Source organism: Lingula anatina, chromosome 7 (genome assembly GCF_051362555.1).
Source record: "Lingula anatina isolate TDL-2025a chromosome 7, LinAna3.0, whole genome shotgun sequence".
NCBI lineage: Eukaryota > Metazoa > Brachiopoda > Lingulata > Lingulida > Lingulidae > Lingula > Lingula anatina.
This window is the reverse complement of record NC_141773.1, coordinates 16,035,217-16,059,919: the sequence shown is the minus strand read 5'-3', so window position 1 is coordinate 16,059,919 and position 24,703 is coordinate 16,035,217. Positions and strand designations below refer to the sequence as shown.

The window sequence follows — 24,703 nt, the reverse complement described above, 5'->3', positions numbered from 1 at the left end:
GTGAAAGCCATACATGTGAGTGTTGTGTGAATAGTTACGGTTATGATGCATTTGTGTTTTGTCTTGTACATGCTTGTACATGTACATTTATATGACACCAGGTATTTGAACTAATGGAAGAGATACCTTTTCAACATCTAAATAATTAAAACATAAAGCATTAGATAACATAAACGCTGTTTATTAGTCAAAGCTATAAGTGGCTATTCATGTCACATTGTCTATAATTGTTTTGCGTGAACTATTTTTAAATTGACATTATTATGGACTCTTACCTGCAGGGTATGTTGACCGTCGTCCTTGATGTCCCCAGCAATTTTTCCTATAGCACGCGGGGGCTTGTGGGAGTAATGAACGGAGATATGGCGGACGATTTCACACCGTTCAATGGCACAGCAATACCAATAACATCACCTGAAGAAGATTTTTACAAACTCTTTGGTTTGACGTGTAAGAATATTAGCAAAGCATGACCACACTGAAAAAACTACTTCTTTGGGCCATCTCTCTCTCTCCTTCTCTCTCTCTCTCTCTCTCTCTCACACACACACACACACACACACACACGCACACGCTTGATGTCACGTTTTCTGATATGCTTCGATCGAGAGAGAGAGAGAGAGATTGCACTCTTGCATGACAATTAGTCGACCTTACACATCCAAAAGACACTCTTAGCTGAGTAGATCCGATATGTGTTAGAGCGGGGAGGGGGGGGGGGTGTATTTTGACTGTCCTCGCCGCAAGGTTAGATAGGGTTTCATTAAAAGAGGTTAGATATTTTTGTACAATACAGTAATCTCATATGTAAAAACTCGGTTTTGATAAAGTAATAACCCGTCTTAATCCGCTTTTTGACAAAAAGAGTTTCTAAGAACAATGTAATCTAATGTATTTATAAACCTAATGATCCACAGGGATGGTAACCAACGGTTCCGGACCAACAGGGAGTGCTTTCTGCTATGCAGACGGCGACGACTATGCCACATACAATGACCCAGACTTCGTCCCAATGTTTACAGAAAACTTTACCTTTTATAATGTGACTCTACAGCAGCAGGCTTTTGAAGTGTGTGGTGATTACACCCCTTGTCTGTTTGACATAGCACAGACTGGTGATCTAACGTTTGGCGAAAGCACAAAAACCGAGAAAGTCGCGTTTGACGCAGCAGTAGCAGATTTGGGTACGTTTGTGCGCGCTTTCAATTTATCACTGAATTTCTTTCAAAATTTAAAGCATCAAATGAATCATAATCGTAATATTGAAATTAAATGTCTAAACTATATATAGCTAACAGCTCCTGGGAGTACATTTCAGGAACGGAATTTAACAACAATATTGTTTAATGCGTCGTGTCTCCATTTGCTTTGTTTATCCTATTGAAATCAAATATGGTTTTTACTTGTAACTGTGACTGTTCACCTCGGATTGTTTTCTAGGTAATTTTCCCCCTGTGGTTATCGGACCACCATCACATCGGGTTAACATAGGTGAATACACCCAGATAGTGATAAACATTTCCTCGCGGCACGGGGACAGCATCCAGGACCTGCTGGATACAAACGCTTCCAGTGGCGTTAACTTCACTGTCCTGAATGAACAGCAGGGCGCCATAGGCATTATTCTGAACTCGGTGAACGCCAACTTAACCGTGACATTTGTTGCCAAGGTACGATGCTTCTCATTCTGAACAGTACTGCTTGTCATGACAAATGTTACGTATTTCTGCAACATGCAATATCGATTATTTCGTCTTACCGTTCACAATTCTATTGTTTATTATATTTCAAGCCATCAATCAACGAGCTTAACTGCTGCCAACTGAAAATCCTGCGGTCCGTTATTTGATGTAAGGTGCAGCGTTAAAACCAGCAAGGGTGGCAATGATTTATTTCAAATCGTTGCTCGTTGTCGTTCAATATGCCAATGCACGTGTGATGTTTGTGTCGTTCATTCAAAAAGAATTCACCATTTGCATGCACATATGAATAACTGTATTTAAACGTTTTCTAAACGCTGATGTTTTGTTGCAGGGTTCCAGTAACGCCAGCAGCTCGTACACCCCTGTGCTAGAGTACTGTCCCTGTCTTAATGGCGGGACCTGTGAGCAGTTAACTGACGAAGAACTAAGGAAGACAGATGCAAAGTAAGTGTACACATGTGTTCATATTACGCCGCCTTGACTAAGAATGTATACGCGGATTTTCTTCTTGCTCTTGAAAGTTTTTTTAATAGAGCACATTAAAAAATATATGGGAATGCTCGAACGCCAGAACGAGTTCAAAGTGTTGCCTCGTTTATGATTATGACATCATCAGACAGAATGTACATGAATAACCTTATTACGAACAGGTTCATAAAACTGGAATGCACATGCCCAGACAACTACTCAGGAACCCACTGTGAAGATGTCATTGACGCATGCGCAGCAACTGACGACCCGTGCTTCCCTGGCATCCGCTGTCTGAGCACCACGCCTACTGTCAACGTGTCCAGTTACTCGTGCGGACCGTGTCCACATGGCTATTCTGGAGACGGAAAACAGTGCGATGGTACCTTGCTTTTCTTACTTTATCTGATAAATTATTGAGATACCAAAATCATTGTTGTACCTGATACAGTCAAGTAGGTTCGAAAGCACCAACTGTATGTGTACTACACCGTTATAAGCTGATTTTGTATCTTGAAATATGATATGTTTCGTGCATCTGTTATAAATTTAAACGAACACTTCTTAAGATCTGTAGACAATCATGTTTTATACTTAAATTGAATTTATCTCCTCACAGAATTGTGACAGCGTAAATGTTGACATTACAGATATTGACGAATGTGATACGAATCCGTGCGAGGATGCGTGTGTGAACGTTCCTGGATCGTACTATTGCTCATGCGCAACCGGATATACACTTGCAGCAGACGGCTTCAGTTGTGAAGGTGATTTATTAGTTCCATTTAGCGGCGTATTTCGAAAAGATTTTCCAGAACCTTTTCCCAGTTGATATTGCTGTGACTTATAATAAACATTCATATTAATATACTGTACATGTAATAACTACTAGTATCTACTAAAATGCAGTCATTACTCAATGCAGTTCTGTTAGTAATCCTGTTTATGCTTTAATTAACTAACTGATGGTTTTGGAATTGTTAAAGACTTATTCTTGTGCACCAAATTTTGGATGATTATTACGGTTTTATCATTTGCTTTTCAACCTTAAAAAGTTAGATTATAATACCAACATTTTATCTCTTTTTATTATTTATTATGACATAAAATATACACAATCATCTTTGCCCTATTACAGATGTGAATGAATGCTCTCCTGCCAATGACTGCTCACAAATTTGCGTCAATGAGGTCGGCTCCTATCGTTGCATGTGTGATGCTGGTTTTGTAATGCAATCGAACGGAAAGGACTGTATCCGTAAGTTTTCAGAAGCTTGGAGTACAATGAGAATTCACAACTGTTCAAAGGTCCTTCAGCAGGATTTGTTGTTATGACCATTTTAAGAATACGTGTAGGCCTATGTGATAACAAGAACGTACAACGCAAAATACTAAAACTTGTCTCCAATGTGTAATATTTCCTCTACTGGTAGCTTTGAGCTGATAATCAACACGACTTTATTGACAGTGCAATCATACTTCAATTTACAGCTGTACAGTCCCCAATGCGGTTTTGTATCCCTATTATTCAGACATTCTGAGTTTTGTACATATATTGAATACTCTGTCTTTGGCGTATTTACCGTTAGCCACCCATCCGTGTGACATCAACTCTCTTGGCTGCGATCTTACCAACGGATGGTGTTATAATTTATCTTCCACTGGCAACCAGACATGTGGCTGCAAGAAAGGATTCTCCCTCCTCAATGGCACGGAATGTGTAGGTAAGGTCAAAGCGGTGTTGAACACTTACGCGATCAATAATGAAATGCTGAAAACGTTTGCATTTTAAGCGCGGTTTCATTCACCTTCCCCAACACATCCCATGTGAAAAAGATGTTTAAAGATTGGAAGGGAGTTGAATCTGAGAAAGTGTTAGCGGAGTGCTTATCTGAAAGAGAAACGAAACAGAACGGGCGTTTGTGACTGTGTGGAGCTGTACAGGTATAATGAAATATATTTCAGACCAAGATGAGTGTCTGACCGGTAACCACAGCTGCGTCCAGCACTGCCAGAATACTGCTGGCGGCTACAACTGTTCATGTGATGCAGGGTACACTCTGGGAAGTGATGGATATAGTTGCATAGGTATGTTGCTCGCCCTCTCTATCTCTATCTCTCTGGTGCTTGCGCGTGGATAGTTCTGAAAAACAAGTTATGAGCGTTTACGTTCCCCGTACATGTTTGTCTCAAACTGCCTGTCCATTTTAATCCGCCAGTTTCCACACCTGCATCATTTACCTCTGCTAAGAGGTTTCATGTTTTATTCTGAATTCTATCTTAACTCTTTTTAAAAACGAAGCTGTACCGCATCCTGGTATTTTTATGGACAAAGAAAGTCACAGTCAACCAGATCCTCATCATATCTCGAACAACTGATACAATAACTGTATAATTATGGAGTAAAGGTGTAAAGTCTTAGGTTTTATTTATGGTAATATAGATATAGACGAGTGTTGGCTGCTACGGGACGGCTGCCTGGACACCCAGGAGTGCATGAACACGGAGGGGAGCTTTACCTGCCAGTGTCCTGCAGGTCTCATACTGGTCAACGGCAGGTGCACGGGTAAGTGTGTGTGTTTGTGTGTGTGTGTGTGTGTCCCACAAAAATGAGGACGCTTGAATCACGTTAGTGGTGCACACAGTTGGTGTAATGTTTTATAACTTTGCTATATCGTTTCGTAATTTCGTTTGGTTTCTTATTTTATTACCTTGAGGGCACTAAATTATGCAAATGTTACACAAAATGTGTTAAGTACCTCAGGCAGTTGGGTTCGTTCCAACCACTTAAACTACCTTCAAATATGCAATTTCACTTTTGTTTATCTATTTTCCCTGTAAACCGTATTAGGTATTGTCTTGGCTATGATATTTTTATGGAAGCCAACCTATCAGGGATGATAAAATAAAATATTGTCCAGAATTTAACAAAAGGTGCCCTATTATGCTAATAAGGGACAAAATCAATATAATTTGTCAAATCTCCATTCATTGCGGATCGAAACGTTAAATTTGCTGCTTTTTATAGTTAAATCTATGCACCGTCCATGGTGTCATAGAAAACCTTCAATTTCAGGCCTACCCAACTACCAGACTCGGCACCTAAGGATCCTGAATTAACCGGTATATCGGACCACGCTACCCGTTTTCAAGGTGTGTGTCAGATCACATTTCGGAGTATCATACCCCAGAACAAATTTTGTAGCACGACTGCGGGCTCATCCACGCTCGGCTGAACAACCTTAAACTGTACTCTTACTTAAGAGTACTCTATTTTATTGTCTCTATGGGGATATATGGGGACTTAACGACATTCGGTTTGAATGTTTTAACCACTTTTGATAGGGCTTTTTTGCATTGTATTAGATTAATGTGGCAGTCTAAGGTTCATCTAGGTGGCTTTCAAATTTATGCACCCGGTTTTAAAATCATATAGCAATTTTACGACAATCGTTTACTATCCAATCAAGGTGACAGCCGAGCATGCCAGGGCTCATCCTGTCGGTATTCTGGCTGATACTCCGAAATGCGATCTGACACACACCTTGAAAACGGGTAGTGTGGTCCGATATACCGGTTAATTCAGGATCCTTAGGTGCCGAGTCTGGTAGTTGGGTAGGCCTGAATTTTTTCCACGGACCTTGAAATCTGATGGGTAACACGTTTTCAGAGCTCCCGGATGACGTCATGCCCGTGCAGAACGAGCGGCGGGTGCCCAGTAACACAGAGATAGTGAATGCCATCAAGATTTCTGTGATAATGTCCATGTCAAGGGTAAGAGTGCATGGCCACGTGTATTTTTCCACATGCATGAACCACCACACTGTTTGTCCAACCACAGCGTTGTTTTTTAATCAGTTTATACAGTTCAATAAGTTATAAAACATCGTTTTTTATAATTATGCTTGATTACATTCAGTTATTTTTGTTCTAAAATAATAATAATAATAATAACATTGCTGAAATGACATAGCCAGTACTTGTATTCAACTTAGCCTTTGAATAAACGAATTAAAGCACAAAACTTGGTCTCTAGAAAACTATAAGGCGTTACTTTCATTCCGTGCATTTGTTTCGGCATTTTTTCATGTGTTGTTTCCATTCACAGTATACAGTGGCAGTGGACAGACGAGTGACCACAATGATAGCTTCACTGGCCAACAGTTACTGCGCTGCCACTTCAAATACCACGTGCACGTTGGTCAGTGCGACATCTGTCGGCAGACGCCGCCGGAAGTAAGTTCAGTTTGGTTGAAGTTGTTAACATTGAAACTTAACTGCATTTTTCTTAAATTTTTTAAGCGTACATGGAGTTACGTGCTTATCGAGATTAAAGTGATTATACTGTACATTGCATTGGACACCCAATCGTTAAAACTATATTGGAAGGTTTGTGTAAAACAGCAAATCGCCCGTAAAATGCACACGTGCACCTATCCACAGATTTATTACTTTGCGTTATTTTAGGAGGACAATCGCCTCTGATGCCACATTCACGTACAACTATATCCTTCGTTCTCCCGGCTACCCCGTCGCTTGGCTCAACGATTCCAACTACTTGGACGTGGCCTTCTATGCCCTCACAACGAGCGGCGACGTCATGTCAGTAACAGATCTGTTGACGGCCGTGCAGAGCAATATAAGTGCATTGGAGGATGCACTGGGTGAGTGAACACTGTTACTCTACACTCGTGGGTAGTTTGTTTTTATTTTTATTTTTATTTCGTATATCTCATTTCTCTTTCTGCTCTCATCCTACATCTACTCCTCCTCCTACTCTAGCCCACTCCAGGTGTTTTCGTTTCAAGGTAAAAAGTACAGGAAAATATACCAGGTAATGCAGTCTTCTATGTGTTCTCGTCGGTGGCGCAGCCTGTTGCGTTACAGTTCAGAACTAACGTTCTACGCAATAGAGGATCAAGTTACTTAAAACATGATGAACAGAATATAAATATATCCAGCTTATTTCAGTCTGAGAGACATTTAAATACGTTCCCATGTAGTTTTACGTATTGCTTCTTAACACTAATTGACTAAGTACCCGTGTTCTGCGTTGACATAAATAAAACGTTTTATTCCACAGGCAACCACAGCGTTGTGGCGACAGCGGTGCTCAAGTCGCCCCCTCTAGCCTACGATCCCCAGCTGTCTACCACTCCGGAACCGCAGTCCTTGCTCTGGGTCATTGGCGTAGTGTTTGCAGTCGTTCTAGTCCTTGCGGTCATAGCGGTTGCCATTATATGGATAAGGTAATGCGGATTTGACTTAATAATGCGTGTTACAATTAAAGAAAGGAGAACACTTTGTTTGGATTTTAATCTTAAAAGACGAGCGAAAAGGATATAAAAGCAGTTCTTCACATAAAAAAGTCTATGAATCCGAGTTGTGGTTATATGTGTGTAAGCCAAACAGTCATTACTTATTTTCTTTGTTTTTGTTAATTAGGATAACATCCCTGTATGTTTAACTTTTTCTTTCAGGTTGTTGTGTCACTACCATTTACATTTACGAATTCATTTCCGAAGGAAAAATCTGATTAATTTTAATTCTCGTATTTAGCATGCTAGTCTACCATTCGTTCGAAAAATCATCTATTTAGGCCCTTTTTACATCTTTCCCGTAAATAAAGCCTCGTTTAGCAAAACTACAGTATAGATTCACACAGTTGCCATGAACTGAAAAAAACGAGGCTTCAGTTTTGGAAGAGATGGTTCTCTCATCGGATGCTCAATTAAAGATACGGTTGAAGTAGACAATATATATGTATTTGCTGTCTAGTTTAATTCGTCTTCCATATTCATGCAATGTATCCATCATTTCTCCTATATAGGAAAAAGTACATTTCCAAAACTTTGGCAATCAATCCCAGTCCGTTACCGACAGAAAGCGCATGCCCGGATGCCGAGGGCCAAGAGGTCAACCCAGAACGTTACACCGTCAAAAATGAAGTAACCTCAGCAGACGATACCAATTTTGAAAACATAGAGGGCGCTACTTTTACCACGGCCGATGACGAACCCGGACCAAGCCATCGATTAATTCGAAGGCAAACCACCCAAGCCATTCAAGCAGAGCGCCCACCTCCCACTCCGCCTAAACAGGCATGGGGCGAGTTATCTCAAGTTCGAACCACTTCAACTGTATGAAAAGGAGCAAGATAAATGTCACGGGACTGTTAACACGTACCGTATCAGCTGCCTTACGAAATGTGATTAGTCAGGTTTTTATGTGCCAAACACACAGACATTGTATAGTCGTTTTATCTCGAATTAATTGTTAAATGACCTCCAAAGTAGAAGCGAACAGTTTAATCACTAACGTTTATATTTTAATAATGTTAAAACATTATTTAAAAAGTAAGCATATTGATAATTAATGTGTGCCATTAATGGGGTAGACATATGACATCCTAAATAATTCAAGTTTACCTGATGAATATACATGATAAGTCATAAATGGTAGACGTATATGTTATTTTTTTCTTATTCAACTGTGTGTTAACAAAATCAATTCTAACACACAAACCCACTTGGTTTAGTACAGTACTTCAGTTGCCACAGGAGTCTCGCCCTTAACCGAGTCAGCTACTACGAGGAAATCGGTGTTGGTCTTAAGTACATATTGAGTTGATCAGATCTTTTAAATATCACTGAACTGTACCGGCGGATCAAGGGCTTTCCTGTGTATGTGTGTGTGTGTGGGGGGGGGGGGGGGGGGGGGAGGGTAAAACTATAAATAGGACAATTTTTTGTTTTTGTTTCGTTCCATTTGTTATATTTATTATTATGGAAAGGGGGGAACTTGACCCAGTGTGTCCTGTAGATGGATCTGCTATGGAACAACACTGTTGTTTGCTGCTTTTGCCGTAGAAAAAGATATGTTTTATATAAGTACTATTGTATTCTGCGATGTGGGGCATCTTTTACATTTTTAATGCGCATATTTTCAAATTCAGCTTATTTATTGCATTTATTATTCAATTTCTTTTGTATAAACTGTGGAACAGGTGGTAATTCGAAAAATAGGCTTGTTTCAGTGTTGCTTGAATTTATTTTACACGTATTACAAATTTGATTTGATTTTGTTATTGAATGCATACAGGTGTACAGAAAACGTGGCATTCACGCAACCGAAATTAGAACGAGATAATCAAGTGCAAATATTTAAAACGGAGCGCATTCAATGTGAGAATTGAGTCTGATGAGTAAACAATACCACTGACAAGCCCATTCAGCAGAAAATTCCCTCTTAATCCACAAGTAACATTTCCTGCGTCTAAATTAGGAAGTGCGGGTAGATCAATTTCATTAGTGACCCTGCATTGACTAAAGACGCATTTATAAATAATGTGTTTATTTATGTAAAAACTGAGATAAGAGTAACATTTTGTTGTTAAGGGGAGATTATTTGTTTTCGTTTTTTATCATTTTGTTTGCTTTATATGCAATCTACTTGTTGCTATTGTTTCTGTGTTAAAATTTATTTAGTACACTGTAAAATATACTGCATGCAAGCTCATTTTTTTAAACTGTTAAATGTATCTGAAAAGACATTTTGAAGAAGAAAAACAAGACCAACTTCTTTTATTTTAGTTTGTCATTGGCACCACTGATAACAGGTAGAAGGGAAGGTCACTAAATGACGCAGGCCACTGTCCTAGAGTTGGGGTAATACAATGTCGTCAAATCTACGAAAGAGGATCCCAGTGTACGTTTTCAAGCTTTACACTTAATCAATTAAAGATATGAACAAGTTGTAAGATAGGTGTGGGACAGGATGCAAAAAGTAATACTTAATGTATTTTTGGGATTACTGTATAAATTCACCCCCTGTGAAATGGCTGCTACGTGTATCACTATGGGAAAAACCTGTATATCCTTTGTCTGGGAATAAAGTTAAATGCAGTGGATTTAACTGAAATATTTGACAAATGTTTCAATAAATTAAACTGCCTGTGAACTACATGAAAATCTAGAAAAGTGTAAATGGTGTAGATCCGTCCCGGTGTCGTTCACAGCTGGGCAAGAGAGCCCCCTGCACCCCCCCCCCCCCCCCCCCACCACCACAAACACACAAATACACACACACACACACACACTTTAATGTGTTTTCATTACTTTGTACAGGTATGCGGATGTTGACACACTTACCCAACCCTAACCGTGTGTTACAAGGCCAACTGTCTGTCATACGGACCCTCATTTTCTTAACACGTAAACGTGATATAAATACCCTTCTACTTCTAGTACCTGTAAAGAAATATCCAAGTGACATTTGATGCGTCTCTATCAAATCTTGCCAGACACTTTCGAATAAACATTAAAAGGGTATTATCTTTGCTACATGTTCTAGGTTGATTACCTAATTTACCAACCAAACATGAATGATTTATATAAAATGGGTGCTAAAGAGAACTTCGTGTCTTAATAATTGGCATAACTTCATAATCCATGGAATATCTTGGCTAACCAAGAAATATAATCCATGCCTTTAGGTTATAATAAACGAGGTCAGAGAAATAAAAGTGTAAGAGATAAGCATGTTGTTATGAACGTCTGGGGTGACCCAAGCATCGACCTCACCAGTGACGTCACAGTACCGGGATGACTCATTTGCATAATATGTTTCGGGGAAAGGAATTATCATAGTGAATATTGCGAAATGAAGGATGGGGATTTCGAGCAAACAAACATAGAAAATTACTCCCGGATACGCCCTAAGCCGAGAGCGTTATAAAAAGGACGCAGTATTGCGCACTTAACATTTCGTAACATTATCGTGATAGAGCAAGTCGTTAGTCGATAGATCATTTTCTGATAATTTTTTGTTGGTTATTACAATCATGGAGACATGTTGTGGCTGTATGAATCTAAAACAGGGCTCCATTGCAAGTGCGATATGGTCTATGGTAAGTATGACAAACTACAAAGAGTAGAAGTAAAACTATTATATGAATTTATTTAAAAATTGCCAAAAATGAATAGAGATATGAATAATGCGGAGCAATATTCAGTGCGACAGCATTTCCTGACGTTTAACATGTGTTAAATGCATCACCAGGCAGGCGTGTAGGAAGTGGATTTTTCAGTAAAGGGATAAAATATTTTAGAAAAAAGTTTGAGAGGTTAGAGGAGGAAGAGGAAAAATGCGAAAAACCCTGTACCGAGTATGCACTTGAAATTGCACCAGTTGATTGTGGTGTTGGCCGGCGAAGCAATCTTTTTATATAGGCCTACATTTGGCTTAAAGAAGTGAGCAGTGCTCCTTGGAACCTCCTCCCTGCTTTTTGCACTTTATTTAGGGTTGGCTTGGTTTCAAAGTGTTTGTTTGTGTGTGTGTGGGGGGGGGGGGGGGGGGGGAGCCCCATCCCCCCCCCCCCCCCCCCCCCCCCCCCCCCCCCCCGACTACTTATTCATGAATGTACCGGTAGGAAAACCCGATACGACAATTACAGCGCTACACTTTTGCTACATATAGATGCCATCTCTTTAATTTTCCATTCTCAAAACGTATAAACTATCAGGACTGATCGCTGACTCGTACTACATGAAGATTTTATGTCTGGTTTCAGATCATAGGGACCTTAGTGCTGGGCCTGTATGGCTACCTGCTTAGTGTAATGTATCAAGCCTACGGTAAGTTAACTTAGTTTAAAGATTCTCAACATTCTTAATCAGTTGATATTAGACAATGATAACAAATGTATTTTTATTCGATAAATGACGAACACAGTTATTGCTGATGTATCACGTACTAGATAATTATAATCAACCTCTGTTTAATAATCATGCTTGACACTTTTTTATTTTCAGATGATCCTTCTGTTTACGGATTACGGTTCTACTTGTACTGGGCGGAAATCGCTGTGATGTCACTGTGGATCCTGTTCTCCATTCTTCTCATCATAGGCGTGGTTAAGGTCAGTTACGAATCGCTAATAAACTAAAACCAAAGAGAGAACCTGCTTTTATTCAATGCCGTTTATAGCTAAAAACATAATTGTCAGTTTAGATTATACGACACCGTTTCATGAGGTTTTAATGTGTTATGAATGTCGATCTGGAGACTTGATAATAAGACATCGTATTAAGGTTAGCATTCTGAGATAAGCCTGGAGTAGAATGTTATTTTAATTGAAATTCCGTCAGGTTTTAAAAATTGATTTCTGAAAATTAGAAACTCCTTTATCAGGCAGCAATTAAAATACGCTGTTATCAATATCCAAAAAAAAAAGATCAAGGTTGCAAAAAGAGATCAATTTTAATGGAAACAAGATGTGTGAGTGTGTCGGGCATGGGGCAGGAGAATAATTATATTTTTGTGGATTATTTGATCCCCGCTGATATATATCAGTGTGTAGGTCACGTCAGGGGGGGGGGGGGTGTTCATAATGATGAGTTTACCTCTATTTACCGCATTTCAGGGCATCCGTGGGATGTTTTTACCTTGGATGATTTTGACCGTGGTTTTCATTGTGTTGGAAGCGATTAACTTGATCCAGTATTTCCTTGTAATTGGTAAGTAAATTGGAATGACCTATGGCTGTAGTGAACTCTTTTAGACCAATCACGACTATTGATAGCACAGAATTTCCCCGAATTTTTCTTTTTACTTCAGTAATTTTATACCCAGTGCTGAGTACTTCATAGACTGTAGGAGTCCATGCCAAAGTATTACATATAATACTTTTGCCATTAATCCACTATAATATTTTATGCAGAGGCTACGTATAGTTTTAGGCGAAACAAAATCAATTCAAAACTGTTCTATATGATAAAAACTTGAATGATCTGAAACAGTATCTGGAATTAACATTACCGTTTGGGTCCCTTTGCCCCTTGAAAAATTTGATTTGTAAAATTTTGTGAAAAGGCATAACGTGTACGAGACGGTCAGAGTTGAACACAAATGCTGTTGATGAACTGTGTTCATTTGGTAAAATTTAATGCCTGGTATATAAATAATACTTATTCCTTTTTTCTTGTAGCTCTCGTGTTTACCAACCCAATCACGGCAGTAGCATTCATTTTAGCAGTGGTGATAGTTCTTGTTAATGTAAGTGCTATTTCTCTCTCATCTTCTCTCTCTCTCTCTCTCTTTGTACGTGTATATGTTGATTTTTTTCACGATTATGTATCATATCCTCATTTTTCAAAATGCTGTATCTATAATAAAAACTCTTTGAGTAATTGCGTTCTTATTTTTGTGTTTCAGATTTACGCCATGGTGTGCGTCTCAGCACATTACAGACAACTCTCCACCGTGCCAGGAAGCATTGAAATGCAGCCTCACTATCCAGGAAAACACGCCATCTGAAAGGAAAATGCCATAAGGCCACACTTTTTTAATTTTATGGATGACATCCTGCGCGCGCATGGATTTTCGCCCGTTCTCCAAAAAAAAAAAAAAAAAAGCCCCCCCCCCAGCCCCCAACGAAGTCGGTTGTCGCACACGTTGTTATTGAATTTGCAAGGAAATGAGCTTTCTGCGCATGCGTATTTTCGCCACGTGGAAATGCGGCCACTTTGCTGTCAAATTCATCTCTAGGATTACTTTCAAATTACACAACAATAAAAGTCATAAAGAGAACAGGCGCCATCGTTTTGGATTGGTATGCCATTGATATTGGGCATGGAGATATCACCTTTTTACAATTGTGCGAAAGGCTGGCGGCGGCCGAAACATTTCTGTGACATTCTGTATAAAGCAGCACATTAATACCAGGTTTTCTGTAGCGAAAAAAGGGTCGACAAGGGCGTCGAGGTATTTGGTGGGCTGAAGGTCGGACAGGCCACCTGACAGTTTAGCTGCTTCGTGTGAGTTGAAGTTGACAAAATGGCATCGTCTGAAATGACCTTTAATAGATTTGGTAGTATTAAGCATATCTTTGCATCATTTTTTAAACATTTCTGTGAAGTGTTCAAAATGTTTTAATATTCTGAGAATACAAATAAAGACACACTGTTTGATTGATATTTGTTTTATTGATTGCTATACCAAATGAATGCATGAAATAACCTTAAATAGATTTGGTAATATGAAGTATATCAATTCATGACTTTTTTTTTACATTTCTACGAAGTATTCACAATGCTTTAATATTTTGAGAGCATGGATAAAGACATATTGTTAGTTTGAAACGTGTTTCTGTGGTTAAATTTGTGTTTCCAGTTGTGTACTGACAGCATTCCTTTACTTAAGCAGTTTTTTTTTTTTTTTTGGACTGTTTTTTTTTTTTTTCGCCCTCTCGCACCGATTTTGGGGTACCCAGAGGATGTCATCCATAAAAATAAAAAAGTGTGGCCTAACTGAAGTTCAGTGCGCCTAATGTTAGTATGCGCCCAACTTTGCTAACCTTTCACCTCACGAGATCAGTTTACCACCGTGTTGGTAAATCTCTTTTTATATGTATTTTGCACAGCATTAGTTAACGTCATAGCTCAGCCGAGCTTTGGCAGAGGATATATTTTTGTATTTTTTTACCAGAATTATTACCATTTAGATGATTTCATTTTTGTTTAATTATTCAAGAACTAGACACATGGATTGAATAAGTAACGATATGTATCCTAGCTCATTATTGTGATATATTCATGGGAGGGATGACATGCTTTACGGTAGAGAATCCATTCCTTATCAAGTTTATGCGCTGAATATCCCTGATAATTCAAGAATAGTATACGCCTTTGAACTTATTAAACTTTGTGTTAAGTAATTCACTGCAAAAAATTGATATCTCCGTCTGTACCTCTTAGCTGAGGCAGCTTACATTAGGTAATCTCCGTTGACATTTTGTACATATTGAGATGATCACATCTAATAAATATTAATGAACTGTACCGCGGCCGGAGGTCCTTTTTTTCATAGGCTGGTTGAATAGAGACAAAATGATTAAAAAATTTAAGTGGGACGATTAATTTGTGTTTGTTTTGTTTCGTTTGTTTTAATCTTTGGTGTATGTTTGGGAGGGTGGGGGATGGGGTCGTTAAAAATGAAGGTCATATTTTTTCATACCTCCAAAGCAATGGTGGTAAGCAGCACGTTATTTACCCCCCCCCCCCCCCCCCCCCCGAAGCCTCCTTCCCCTGGATCGGACTGTGCGTACATGTACATACCGAATTGTACATGCTGTATCCTACTATGCAGTTTATTTTGCATTAATAAAGAAATGGGGCTTATTTTGCACACATTGTGAAATGGCTAATGTGATTTTTAAAAACATTTTAGATAATTTAAAAAGTTTGTAAAGTTTGTAAATTACATAGATAACGGTGAATAAGCATGTTTTTAAAATTAAATTAACATATATATAAGAAATTTGAGTTTATTTTTTCATGAAAACATAATAATTTGGTTAAGTATTTATTATGGTGAGATTCATATGGTGATCGCATAGTCAGCTGAACATTACCACGTCATAATCTACCAGCAACTCAGCTGGCATCTAGATCTGGAAAAAAACTAAATCCATTACTGTACTGACTGAGAACGCAGTTGTAAACTGCATACCTTTTAATGTAAAATGTGACTCATTAGCTTTTAGTGGTGCTGGTTTATTGAATGTTTAATAAATATTTTTCTTTATATACAGTTAGACTTGTTGGTTTTATTTGTGTGCTAATATACCGTGTATGTTTTGATGTATTCATCGACTTGCTGTGGTCCATAATTTTTATCAGAACCCGAAATCCCATTCTCGTCTTTGATTATTTTATCAAGTTGGCTTTATTTTTGAGATAAGAAATGTTAATTTAAATTTAAATTTTACAATGATGCTTTAAATTCTTCATGAAGATATATAGAAGAAACGTCCATATACATAATTACACATTCTATTGTATTAATTAAAAAAATTACCTTTAAAGTAAAAGGTAACAAAATCGTTATGTGTTGCTCCTGTCGCAGATTGGAGAAGTAAAAGGAGAGAAAATTAAGGCATTAAGAGTGAAATTCAAAAAACAAAAAATATAGATAAAGTGGGAAAACGTGATAAACATTACTAAGGTGCATACAATCTCAGTTTTTTTAACTGTTAAATGTATCTGAAAAGACATTTCGAAAACAAAAGAGACCAATTTCTTTTATTTTAACTTGCCATTGTCACCATTTATGACAGGTACACCTGTTGAAGGAAAGGTCACTAATGATGCAATTAAGCCAGTATTGGCGACTATATGTCCTGTTGATAAGGTAATACATTGTAGTCATATTAATGAAAGAGGATCTCAATGAATGAAAGTGTTCAAAATTTTAATTCAAATAGTTTAAAAACTGTTAATCAGAGAAATGAACAAGTTATAAGATAGGTGTGGAACAGGATGCAAAATCTGTACGTCAAGTGATACCTGAAGTTATCTGGAATTACTGCAAATCACCTTGTGTGGAATGGCTGCCATGTGTATCACTATGCGAAAAATGCTCAAATGCTTCGTCTGGGAATAAAGAAAAGTGCAGTGGATTTAACTGAAATATTTGACAAATCTATGAACACGTCAAAACTGACTGTGAATTATATGAAAAAAGAAAATCTAGAAAAGTTTGCCTAAGACATACTACGAGTTCTACATACATAAATGGTGTGAATCTGCTCCGGTGTCGTTCACAGCTAGGCAAAAGACCCCCACCACAAAAAAAAAAAAAAAAAAAAAAAAAAAAAAAAAAAAAAAAAAAAAAAAAAAACACACACACACACACACACACACACAATAACGAGTTTTCATTACTTTCTACAGGTATTTGGGTGCCGATACACTTACGCTTACTATAATTGTAATACAATGTACAAGGTCTACTGTCTGTTACACAGACCGTCTATTTTCTGAACAATAGTGAACGTGATGTGAATAACCCTCTGCAAACTGTAAAGAAAAAATATCCAAGTGACATTTGACACTTTCGAAAAAAAATTAAAATGGTATTATCTTTGCTACTAATTTACCAACCAATACGAATCATTTATATAGTGGGTGCTAAAGAGAATTTCGTGTCTTAATAATTGGCATTACTTCATGATCCACTAAATATGTTGACGTACCAAGAAATAGATGTATAATCCGTGCCTTTAGGTTATAATAAATGAGGTCAGAGTAATAAAAGTGTAGGCCCCTAAGAGCTAAACATGTTGTTATGATCGTCTAGGGTGACACAAGCAGCGACCTCACAAGGTTGGCGTCACAGTGCCGGTGTGGCTCATTTACATAATATTAAGATATTATCATAGTGAACATTCCGAAATGCAGGATGGGAATTTCTAGCAAAAAGCAATTTCGATACGCCTTAAGCCAAGAGCGTTATCTACAAGACTGTATTGCGCAGTTAAAATTTCGTAAAATTATCGTGAGAGATCAAGCCGTTAGTCTATATACATGTACCTTTTTTTCTGATAATTTTTTGTTGGTTCTTACAATCATGAAGAAGTGTTGTCGCTGTATGAATCTGAAAAAGGGCTCCATTGCAAGTGCGATAGGGTCTATGGTAAGTTTGACAATCTAGAAGTTTGACGTGAATAATTTAAAAATTGCCAAAAATGAATTGAGAGATGAAAGATGTGAAGTAATATTCAGTGCCGTAGCTTTTACCCAACGTTTTACATGTGTTAAATGCATCACCAGGCAGGCGTGTAGGAAGTGAATTTTTCAGTTAAGGGATTACACAATTTAGAAAAAAGTTTGAGAGGTTAGAGGAGGATGGAGGAAATGCGAAAATGCAAGTACCGAGCATCAGAAGTTGCATCAGTTGATTGTGGTGTTGGCGGTGGTGTTGGAATATTTAAATATACATTTGGCTTAAAGAAGTGAGCAGTGCCCCTTGCCCCCCCCCCTCCCTGCTTTTTGCACTTTATTTAAGGCAAGGATGTATATTAAATATACGTCCTTGTTTGAGGTTGGCTTGGTTTTAAAGTGGTGGTGGTGGGGAGGGGGGGGGGGGTTAAGCCCCATCCGTCCCCCGGCGACTACTTATTCATGAATGTACTGGTATGAAAATCCAATACATGTACCGCAATTACAGTACTACAAGCCAGCTACATATAGATGCCGTCTCTTTAAGTTTCCATTCTCAAAACGTCGACTTGTATGAACTATCAGGACTAGTGGCTGACTAATACAACATGAAGATTTTATGTCTGGTTTCAGATCATAGGGATCTTAGTGCTGGGCCTGTATGGCTGCCTGCTTAGTTTGATATATCAATACGGTAAGGGGACTTTCTTAAAAGATTCTCAACATTTTTAACCAGTTGATATTAGACTTTAATAACTCATGTATTTTTATTCGATAAATGACGAACGCAGTTATTTCTGATGCATCACGTACTAGATAATTATGATCTACCTCTATTTAATAATCACGTTTGACACTTTTTTTTCAGATGGCACCTTTGATTACGGATTTCGGTTCTACTTGATCTTGGCGGAATTCGCTGTGATGTCACTGTTGGTCCTGTTCTCCATTCTTCTCATCATAGGCGTGGTTAAGTTCCGAATCGCTAATAAACTAAAACCAAAAAAGAACATGCTTTTATTCAATATTGTTTATAGCTATAAACGTAATTGTCAGTTTAGATTATACGACACCGTTTCATGAGGTTTTATTGTGTTATGAATGTCGATCTGGGGACTTGATAATAAGACATCGTATTAAGGTTAGCATTCTGAGATAAGCCGGAGTAGAATGTTATTTTAATTGAAATTCCGTCAGGTTTAAAAAATTGATTTGTGAAAATTAGAAAATCCTTGAGCAGGCAGCAATTACAGTAAAATACGCTGTTATCAATATCTAAAAGAGAAGACTGAGATTGCAAAAAAAAAATATATAAATTTTAATGGAAACAAGATGTGTGAGTGTGTTGGGCATGGGAGAGTTTCAGTACGCCAATAATTTTTTTTTTTTTTTTTTTTTTGGTGGATTATTTCAGCCCCACTGATATCTATCAGGGGGGGGGGGGAGCTGTTCATAATGCTATATATGTTTACCTTCATTTACCGTATTTCAGAGCATCCGTGGGATGTTTTTACCTTGGATTATTTGGGCCGCGGCTCTCGTTGTGTTGGAAGAGATTCAGTTTATCCAGTATTTCCTTATAATTGGTAAGTAAACTGGAATTACCTTTAACTGAAGAGAACCCTTTTATACCAACCACGACTGTTGATAGTGTGACCGAGTGTTTTGTTTGTCTCATTTGAAATAATATGACATAAATTTTTCAAGTTTCTGACAGTTTATCAATAAGTCAACGAATATCTCAATATGTTAAGGTCCACTGAATACATGTGATAAACTCACTCATTTACACGTACATATAATATGAGAATCAGTCAGCATAATATCATTCCCCTTGCTTCAGTCTTGAATGAATATTTATCATCCTCTGTATAGGTATACCTGCTAAGTAGAACTGATATAACTGAAAAGTAGAAGCTCTCACTTGTTATCTATTGCATTGCAATTACAGTCGGTAGTATTTAAATCAGTTGCTGCCTCTGTGACATGCAGATAAATTTCCTGTAGATAATGTGTATAAATGCTGAATGCTTGGACTCAGTAAACACTTTTTAGAGTTGGGACTGAACGTGTGAGTTTGTGGTTATATATTACCTCTCCCATGCATCAGTGACAAGCGAAATATTCGAAGAACCTGGGTAGGGAGGACCATGGACCCCTACACAATGTCACAATGTCAGAGAAAACATCCACAGTATTGAAATCATATGTAGTGGTAAATATAACTTATTAAGTGACAATAAAGGTAAATTAAGGTAGATGAAAGGCATATACAAGGCCCCTGAAATAAACAAGAAAAAAACACATTATAATGTTGTTTTCATAACTAATTACAAAGTACATGTACATGTGAATACTAAGTATCATGAGACAAAAAGCATACACGGTAGCACTAACATTTACGGTTCATACAAAAATGTTGTTCTAGTTCATAATAAACTATACTTAATATATGAAGCTATTTTAATGCTTATACTGACCCTGGCAAACAGCTACATATGAGCAACAACTACATGTAATAGGCCCTAACCTGATACGGGTAAAGGCTTCTAGAAAAGCTTTTTCCTTAAAAGATTCATAGGACCAGACATATTTTCACTCCGTATCTACGCATTTACGCAGATCAAGGAGTTATAACAGAGTCTGTTATAACTCCTTGCGCAGATAATCAGTAAAACTATTTCCACGAAATGTTTTTAACCACGAAACTGAGTAAATTGCGCTTAAACTTCGTATAATTGTCGAAATGAATTTTCCTGTGATTATGAGTTGTTAACCATGGCAAGAGCAGCTACATCTACAACATGTACATGTATGTTACTATCACATTCAACAGAGAATGCAGTCGTTTCAAATATTAAAACCCAAAGCATTTACAAATAAAATAATAATAATGAACGTTTAACTTTTCTGGACCATTTTTATCACCCTTTATTTACCATATAATTATTATGTACATGCAACATCACGCTGCTTTGTTCAAATTGCAAGACTGGTGGGAAGGTTACGTGACCCCTTTTCCTTTGTTTTGATTGGTTAAAAAGGTCGAAACGCAGGTCACTTCATTTTGATATTTCGACAAAGTACAGTCTCGATTATCTATTTAGTTGGCGCATCTTTCGTGGGTAAAAATATTTTTGGGATTTTTTTAACTGATTATCTTCGTGCACAGTGAAAATTGTTTGGCCCTATGATTCTTTAAAGGGAATGAAACTATAGACCACCGTAGATGAGAGCTTATAAGTCCACACCATGGCTTACACTACGTGACCATCCTCTGCTCACACGTACAGTGAAATGACAACTATTACGGGTTGAACTTCCGGAAATTACAGGAAGTTGCGCATCCTTATGCACAAAGGTCAAGGTTAATTTCCAAAGTAAACAAAATGATATTCACACTTGTCACAATAGCACAGAATCCCCTCGACCATTTTTCCTTTCAGTTAAGTAATTTTATACCCAGTGTTGACTACTACATAGTACTCCATGCCAAAGTGTTACATTAATCCACTTTAACATTTTATGTAGAGGCTATGTAGAGGCGATATAAAATCGATTCAAAAGTGCTCCATATGATAAAAACTGGAATGATCTGGAACAGTATCTGGAATTATCATTACCTTTCGGGTCCCCTTGCCCCTTGAAGATTTTGTTTTGTACATGTAACATTTTGTGAAAAGGCATAACGTGTACGAGACGGTCAGAGTTGAACACAAATGCTGTTGATGAACTGTGTTCGTTTGGTAAAATTTAATGCCTGGAATATAAATAATATTTATTCCTTCTTTTTCTTGTAGATCGCTTGTTTACCGACCCAATCTCGGCAGTGGCATTCATTTTAACAGTAGTGATAGTTCTTGTTAATGTAAGTGCTACCTGTAGTTCTCTCTCATTTTCTCTCTCTCTTTCTCTCTCTTTCTATATACATTTTAATGTTGAATGGTTTTTCATGATTATGTATCATATCCTCGTTTTTCAAAATGCTGAATCTATAATAAAACTGTTTTAGTAATTGCGTTCTTATTTTTGTGTTTCAGATTTTCGCCATAGCGTGTGTCTCGGCACATTACAGACAACTCTCCACCGTGACAGGAAGCATTGAAATGCAGCCTCACTACCCTGAAAAACACGCCATCTGAAAGGAAAATGCCACCACTGAAGTTCAGTACGACCAAAATTAGTGTGCGCCCAACTTTGCTAACTATCGGACACTTTCACCTCACGAGGTCACAGATTTGGTGAATCTCTTTTTATATATATTTTGCACAGCAATAACGTCATAGCTCAGCTTTGGCAGAGAGCATATTTTTGTAATTTTTTTACCTGAATTATTACCATTTAGATGATTGCATTTTTGTTTAATTATTCAAGATCTAGACACATGGATTGAATAAGTTATGATATGTATCCTAGCTCATTATTGTGATATATTCATGGGAAGGATGACATGCTTTATGGTAGAGAATCCATTCCTTATAATGTGTATGCGCTGAATATCCCTGATAATTCTAGAATAGTATACGCCTTTGAACTTATTGTGATAAGTAATTCACTTTAAAAAAATTGATATTTTTGTCTGTACCTCTTTACTGAGGAAGCTTACATGAGGTAATTTCCGTTGGCCTTTTGTACATATTGAGATGATCACATCTAATAAATATTAATGAACTGTACCGCGGCCGGAGGTTCTTTTTTTCATAGGCTGGTTGAATAGAGACAAAATGATGAAAAATTACGTGTGATGATTAGTTTGTGTTAGTCTCGTTTCGTTTGTTTTAATTTGTGGTGTGTTTGGGAGGGTGGGGTGGGGGCGTTAGAAAATGTAGGCCATATTTTTATACCTCCAAAGCAATAGGGGCAAGTAGCACGTAACCTACCCCCCCCCCCAAGCCCCCTTCCCCAGGATCGGACTGAAGTGTATGGCACTGTGTGTACATGTACTGTACATGCAGAATTGACAAGCTGTATCCTACAATGCAGTTTATTTTGCATTAATAAAGAAATGGGGCTTATTTTGCACGTATTGTGCAATGACCATTGTGATTTTAAAGAACATTTTTAGATAATTTTGAAAGTTTGTGAAGTTTGTAAATTACGTAGATAAATGCGAATTTAACGTTTTTTTTTTTTTTTATTAATTTAACATGTATCAGAAATTTGAGGTTATTTTCTCATGAACACATAATCATTTGGTTAAGTATCAAGTATGGTATGGTGAGATACAGCTGACCACGTTGTCAGCTGAACATGCCCGTATAATCTACCAGCAACTCAGCTGGCATCTAGATGTGGAAAAAAATTAAATACATCACTGTAGGACGCAGTTATAAATTGCATATACTCTTTAATGCAAAATGTGACTCAGTTTTTAGTGGTGTTGGCTTACTGTCTGTTTAATAAATGTTATTCTTTATATACAGAAAGACTTGTTGCTTTTATTTGTGTGGTGATATGTTTTAATGTATTCATCGACTTACTGTGGTCCATAAAAATTAATGTTCAATTGTTTTGTCAGAATCCAAAATTTCATTCTTGTCTTTGATTATTTTATGAATTTGGCTTTATTTTTGTGATAAGAATTGCTAATTTAAATCTTAAAATGATGCTTTTTACACAATAACACGAAAATATTTTAATTAAAAAATAAATTACGATGTTGCCTATGACATTTTTATTGATCCTTTTTTATCTTATTGTCTTTTCTTTCGTCAGCTTATTGCGTTAATCGCACATTTTTTTCAATCCTTAATAACCTAATTTTCTCTCCCTTTACTTCTCGAATCTGCGACAGGAGAAACACATAAAGATTTTGTTACCTGTTATTTTTCCATTTTTGTCAGCCAGATATACGTGATAAAGGATCAGGTATACGCCTTGCAAGGACAGTTTAAAAATCACTTTTAAAAAGTCCATTAGTATAAAGATTTTTCATGCAGTTTCTATTATACCTGTACCAAAGCAACATTCACACTGACCTGTATGCATCTAATAGACGAATGACCATTTGTTACACGGTCTCTTAGTTTCCTACATGTAACACCTGTGAACGCGAGATTTCACCTGTTTGAATAATATTTGCAATATATTAATACTAACAATAACTAGGCTGCGCTGGGATCCACGTTTATTTTACTGACACATTTTGTCCATAACCTCAAGGATATTTCTTCCAAATTACTTTCTAAGAGAATGCAGTTTTGCCGTGTTTCCTGTAAAACATTTAACTGTACACTGTCCGCATATCGTCTAATGTAGCTTATCATAGATGTAACTGAATCAAAGATTTTAATTAATGGCTAAAATATTACAAAAACATCAAACATCTAAAAACGATGACCTGCGATGAAACACGTAACGAAGTTTTTTTTAAAACCCTGCGATACCGCGAAAGTAGACGCAAGGTATTTCAAAATTAGTTACTCATTCTAGACATTTGCCGGGATGTTAGACGCCAGATCAAGGAATCCCTGTCTTCATTTCTAAATACTAAGTAGGTTAGTCATTTGCGGTTAGAATGGCCTACATCGTATAAATGAACTGAAAGCGCGAAAAAAAGAATAAGATAGGACACGGTGTAGAGTACTTGTAATGTTAAAACGTGTTAAACTACATGTACAGTAAGCAGTACCCAAGTACAGCTGATCAACACACTTTTGCACTTTTAATTTTTTGTGAAATATTAGTTCAGGCCTACCCAACTACCAGACTCGGCACATAAGGATCCTGAATTAACCGGTATATCGGACCACACTGCCCGTCTTCAAGGTGTGTGTCAGATCGCATTTCGGAGTATCAGTCAGAACACCCACAGGATGAGCCCACGCTCGGCTGTCAACTTGATTGGATAGTAAACGATTGTCGTAAAATCGCTATATGTTTTTAAAACCGGGTGGAAAAATTTGAAAACCACCTAGAACAACCTGAGACTGCCCCATTAATCTAATACAATGGAAAAAAGCCCTATCAAAATTGGTTAAAGCATTCAGTCCCCATATACCCCCATAGAGACAATAAAATAGAGTACTCTAA

At 37.5% G+C, this 24,703-nt stretch overlaps 3 protein-coding genes across 6 annotated transcripts; all 3 read left to right on the top strand.

The window, feature by feature from the left end:
* Nucleotides 1-294: 294 nt before the first annotated feature.
* LOC106180425 (uncharacterized) lies at nt 295-10,221 on the top strand. Of its 2 annotated transcripts, XM_087017300.1 has the most exons (16): nt 295-450; nt 918-1,184; nt 1,441-1,670; nt 2,035-2,147; nt 2,354-2,553; nt 2,822-2,938; nt 3,310-3,429; nt 3,761-3,895; nt 4,137-4,259; nt 4,615-4,737; nt 5,842-5,945; nt 6,280-6,407; nt 6,639-6,835; nt 7,255-7,420; nt 8,002-8,353; nt 9,764-10,221. In XM_087017300.1, the coding sequence occupies exons 1-15, from the start codon at nt 351-353 to the stop codon at nt 8,315-8,317; spliced, it is 2,439 nt and encodes an 812-aa protein (XP_086873426.1). In that variant the 5' UTR covers nt 295-350; the 3' UTR covers nt 8,318-8,353; nt 9,764-10,221. The 2 variants fall into 2 exon arrangements, with proteins under 2 accessions (XP_086873426.1, XP_086873425.1); XM_087017299.1 differs by lacking the exon at nt 9,764-10,221 and having other exon boundaries at nt 8,002-8,855.
* A 665-nt stretch (nt 10,222-10,886) lies between these two features.
* On the top strand, nt 10,887-15,765 carry LOC106180440 (uncharacterized). The gene is made up of 7 exons (XM_087017303.1): nt 10,887-11,079; nt 11,743-11,806; nt 11,984-12,090; nt 12,595-12,688; nt 13,159-13,226; nt 13,386-13,503; nt 14,480-15,765. The coding sequence occupies exons 1-6, from the start codon at nt 11,014-11,016 to the stop codon at nt 13,485-13,487; spliced, it is 501 nt and encodes a 166-aa protein (XP_086873429.1). The 5' UTR covers nt 10,887-11,013; the 3' UTR covers nt 13,488-13,503; nt 14,480-15,765.
* A 167-nt stretch (nt 15,766-15,932) lies between these two features.
* Nucleotides 15,933-22,347, top strand: LOC106180439 (uncharacterized). Of its 3 annotated transcripts, none has more exons than XM_087017301.1 (6): nt 15,933-17,645; nt 18,305-18,365; nt 18,540-18,607; nt 19,164-19,257; nt 21,472-21,539; nt 21,712-22,347. In XM_087017301.1, exons 1-6 carry the CDS (start codon nt 17,412-17,414, stop codon nt 21,811-21,813), a joined length of 627 nt encoding a protein of 208 aa, XP_086873427.1. In that variant the 5' UTR covers nt 15,933-17,411; the 3' UTR covers nt 21,814-22,347. The 3 variants fall into 3 exon arrangements, with proteins under 3 accessions (XP_086873427.1, XP_013419874.2, XP_086873428.1); XM_013564420.2 differs by having other exon boundaries at nt 18,540-18,640; XM_087017302.1 differs by lacking the exon at nt 21,472-21,539 and having other exon boundaries at nt 18,540-18,640.
* Nucleotides 22,348-24,703: the final 2,356 nt, after the last annotated feature.

Bases quoted from the DNA above. Each gene is read 5' to 3' on its own strand.
- LOC106180425 (XM_087017300.1), top strand. From the start codon at position 351: ATGAACGGAGATATGGCGGACGATTTCACACCGTTCAATGGCACAGCA. The intron at 451-917 runs GTAAGAATATTA...AATGATCCACAG, and splicing joins CAAACTCTTTGGTTTGACGT to GGATGGTAACCAACGGTTCC. The intron at 5,946-6,279 runs GTAAGAGTGCAT...TTCCATTCACAG, and splicing joins TGATAATGTCCATGTCAAGG to TATACAGTGGCAGTGGACAG.
- LOC106180440 (XM_087017303.1), top strand. From the start codon at position 11,014: ATGGAGACATGTTGTGGCTGTATGAATCTAAAACAGGGCTCCATTGCA. The intron at 11,807-11,983 runs GTAAGTTAACTT...TTTTATTTTCAG, and splicing joins TGTAATGTATCAAGCCTACG to ATGATCCTTCTGTTTACGGA. The intron at 12,689-13,158 runs GTAAGTAAATTG...TTTTTCTTGTAG, and splicing joins CCAGTATTTCCTTGTAATTG to CTCTCGTGTTTACCAACCCA.
- LOC106180439 (XM_013564420.2), top strand. From the start codon at position 17,412: ATGGGAATTTCTAGCAAAAAGCAATTTCGATACGCCTTAAGCCAAGAG. The intron at 19,258-21,471 runs GTAAGTAAACTG...TTTTTCTTGTAG, and splicing joins CCAGTATTTCCTTATAATTG to ATCGCTTGTTTACCGACCCA. The intron at 21,540-21,711 runs GTAAGTGCTACC...TTTGTGTTTCAG, and splicing joins TAGTGATAGTTCTTGTTAAT to ATTTTCGCCATAGCGTGTGT.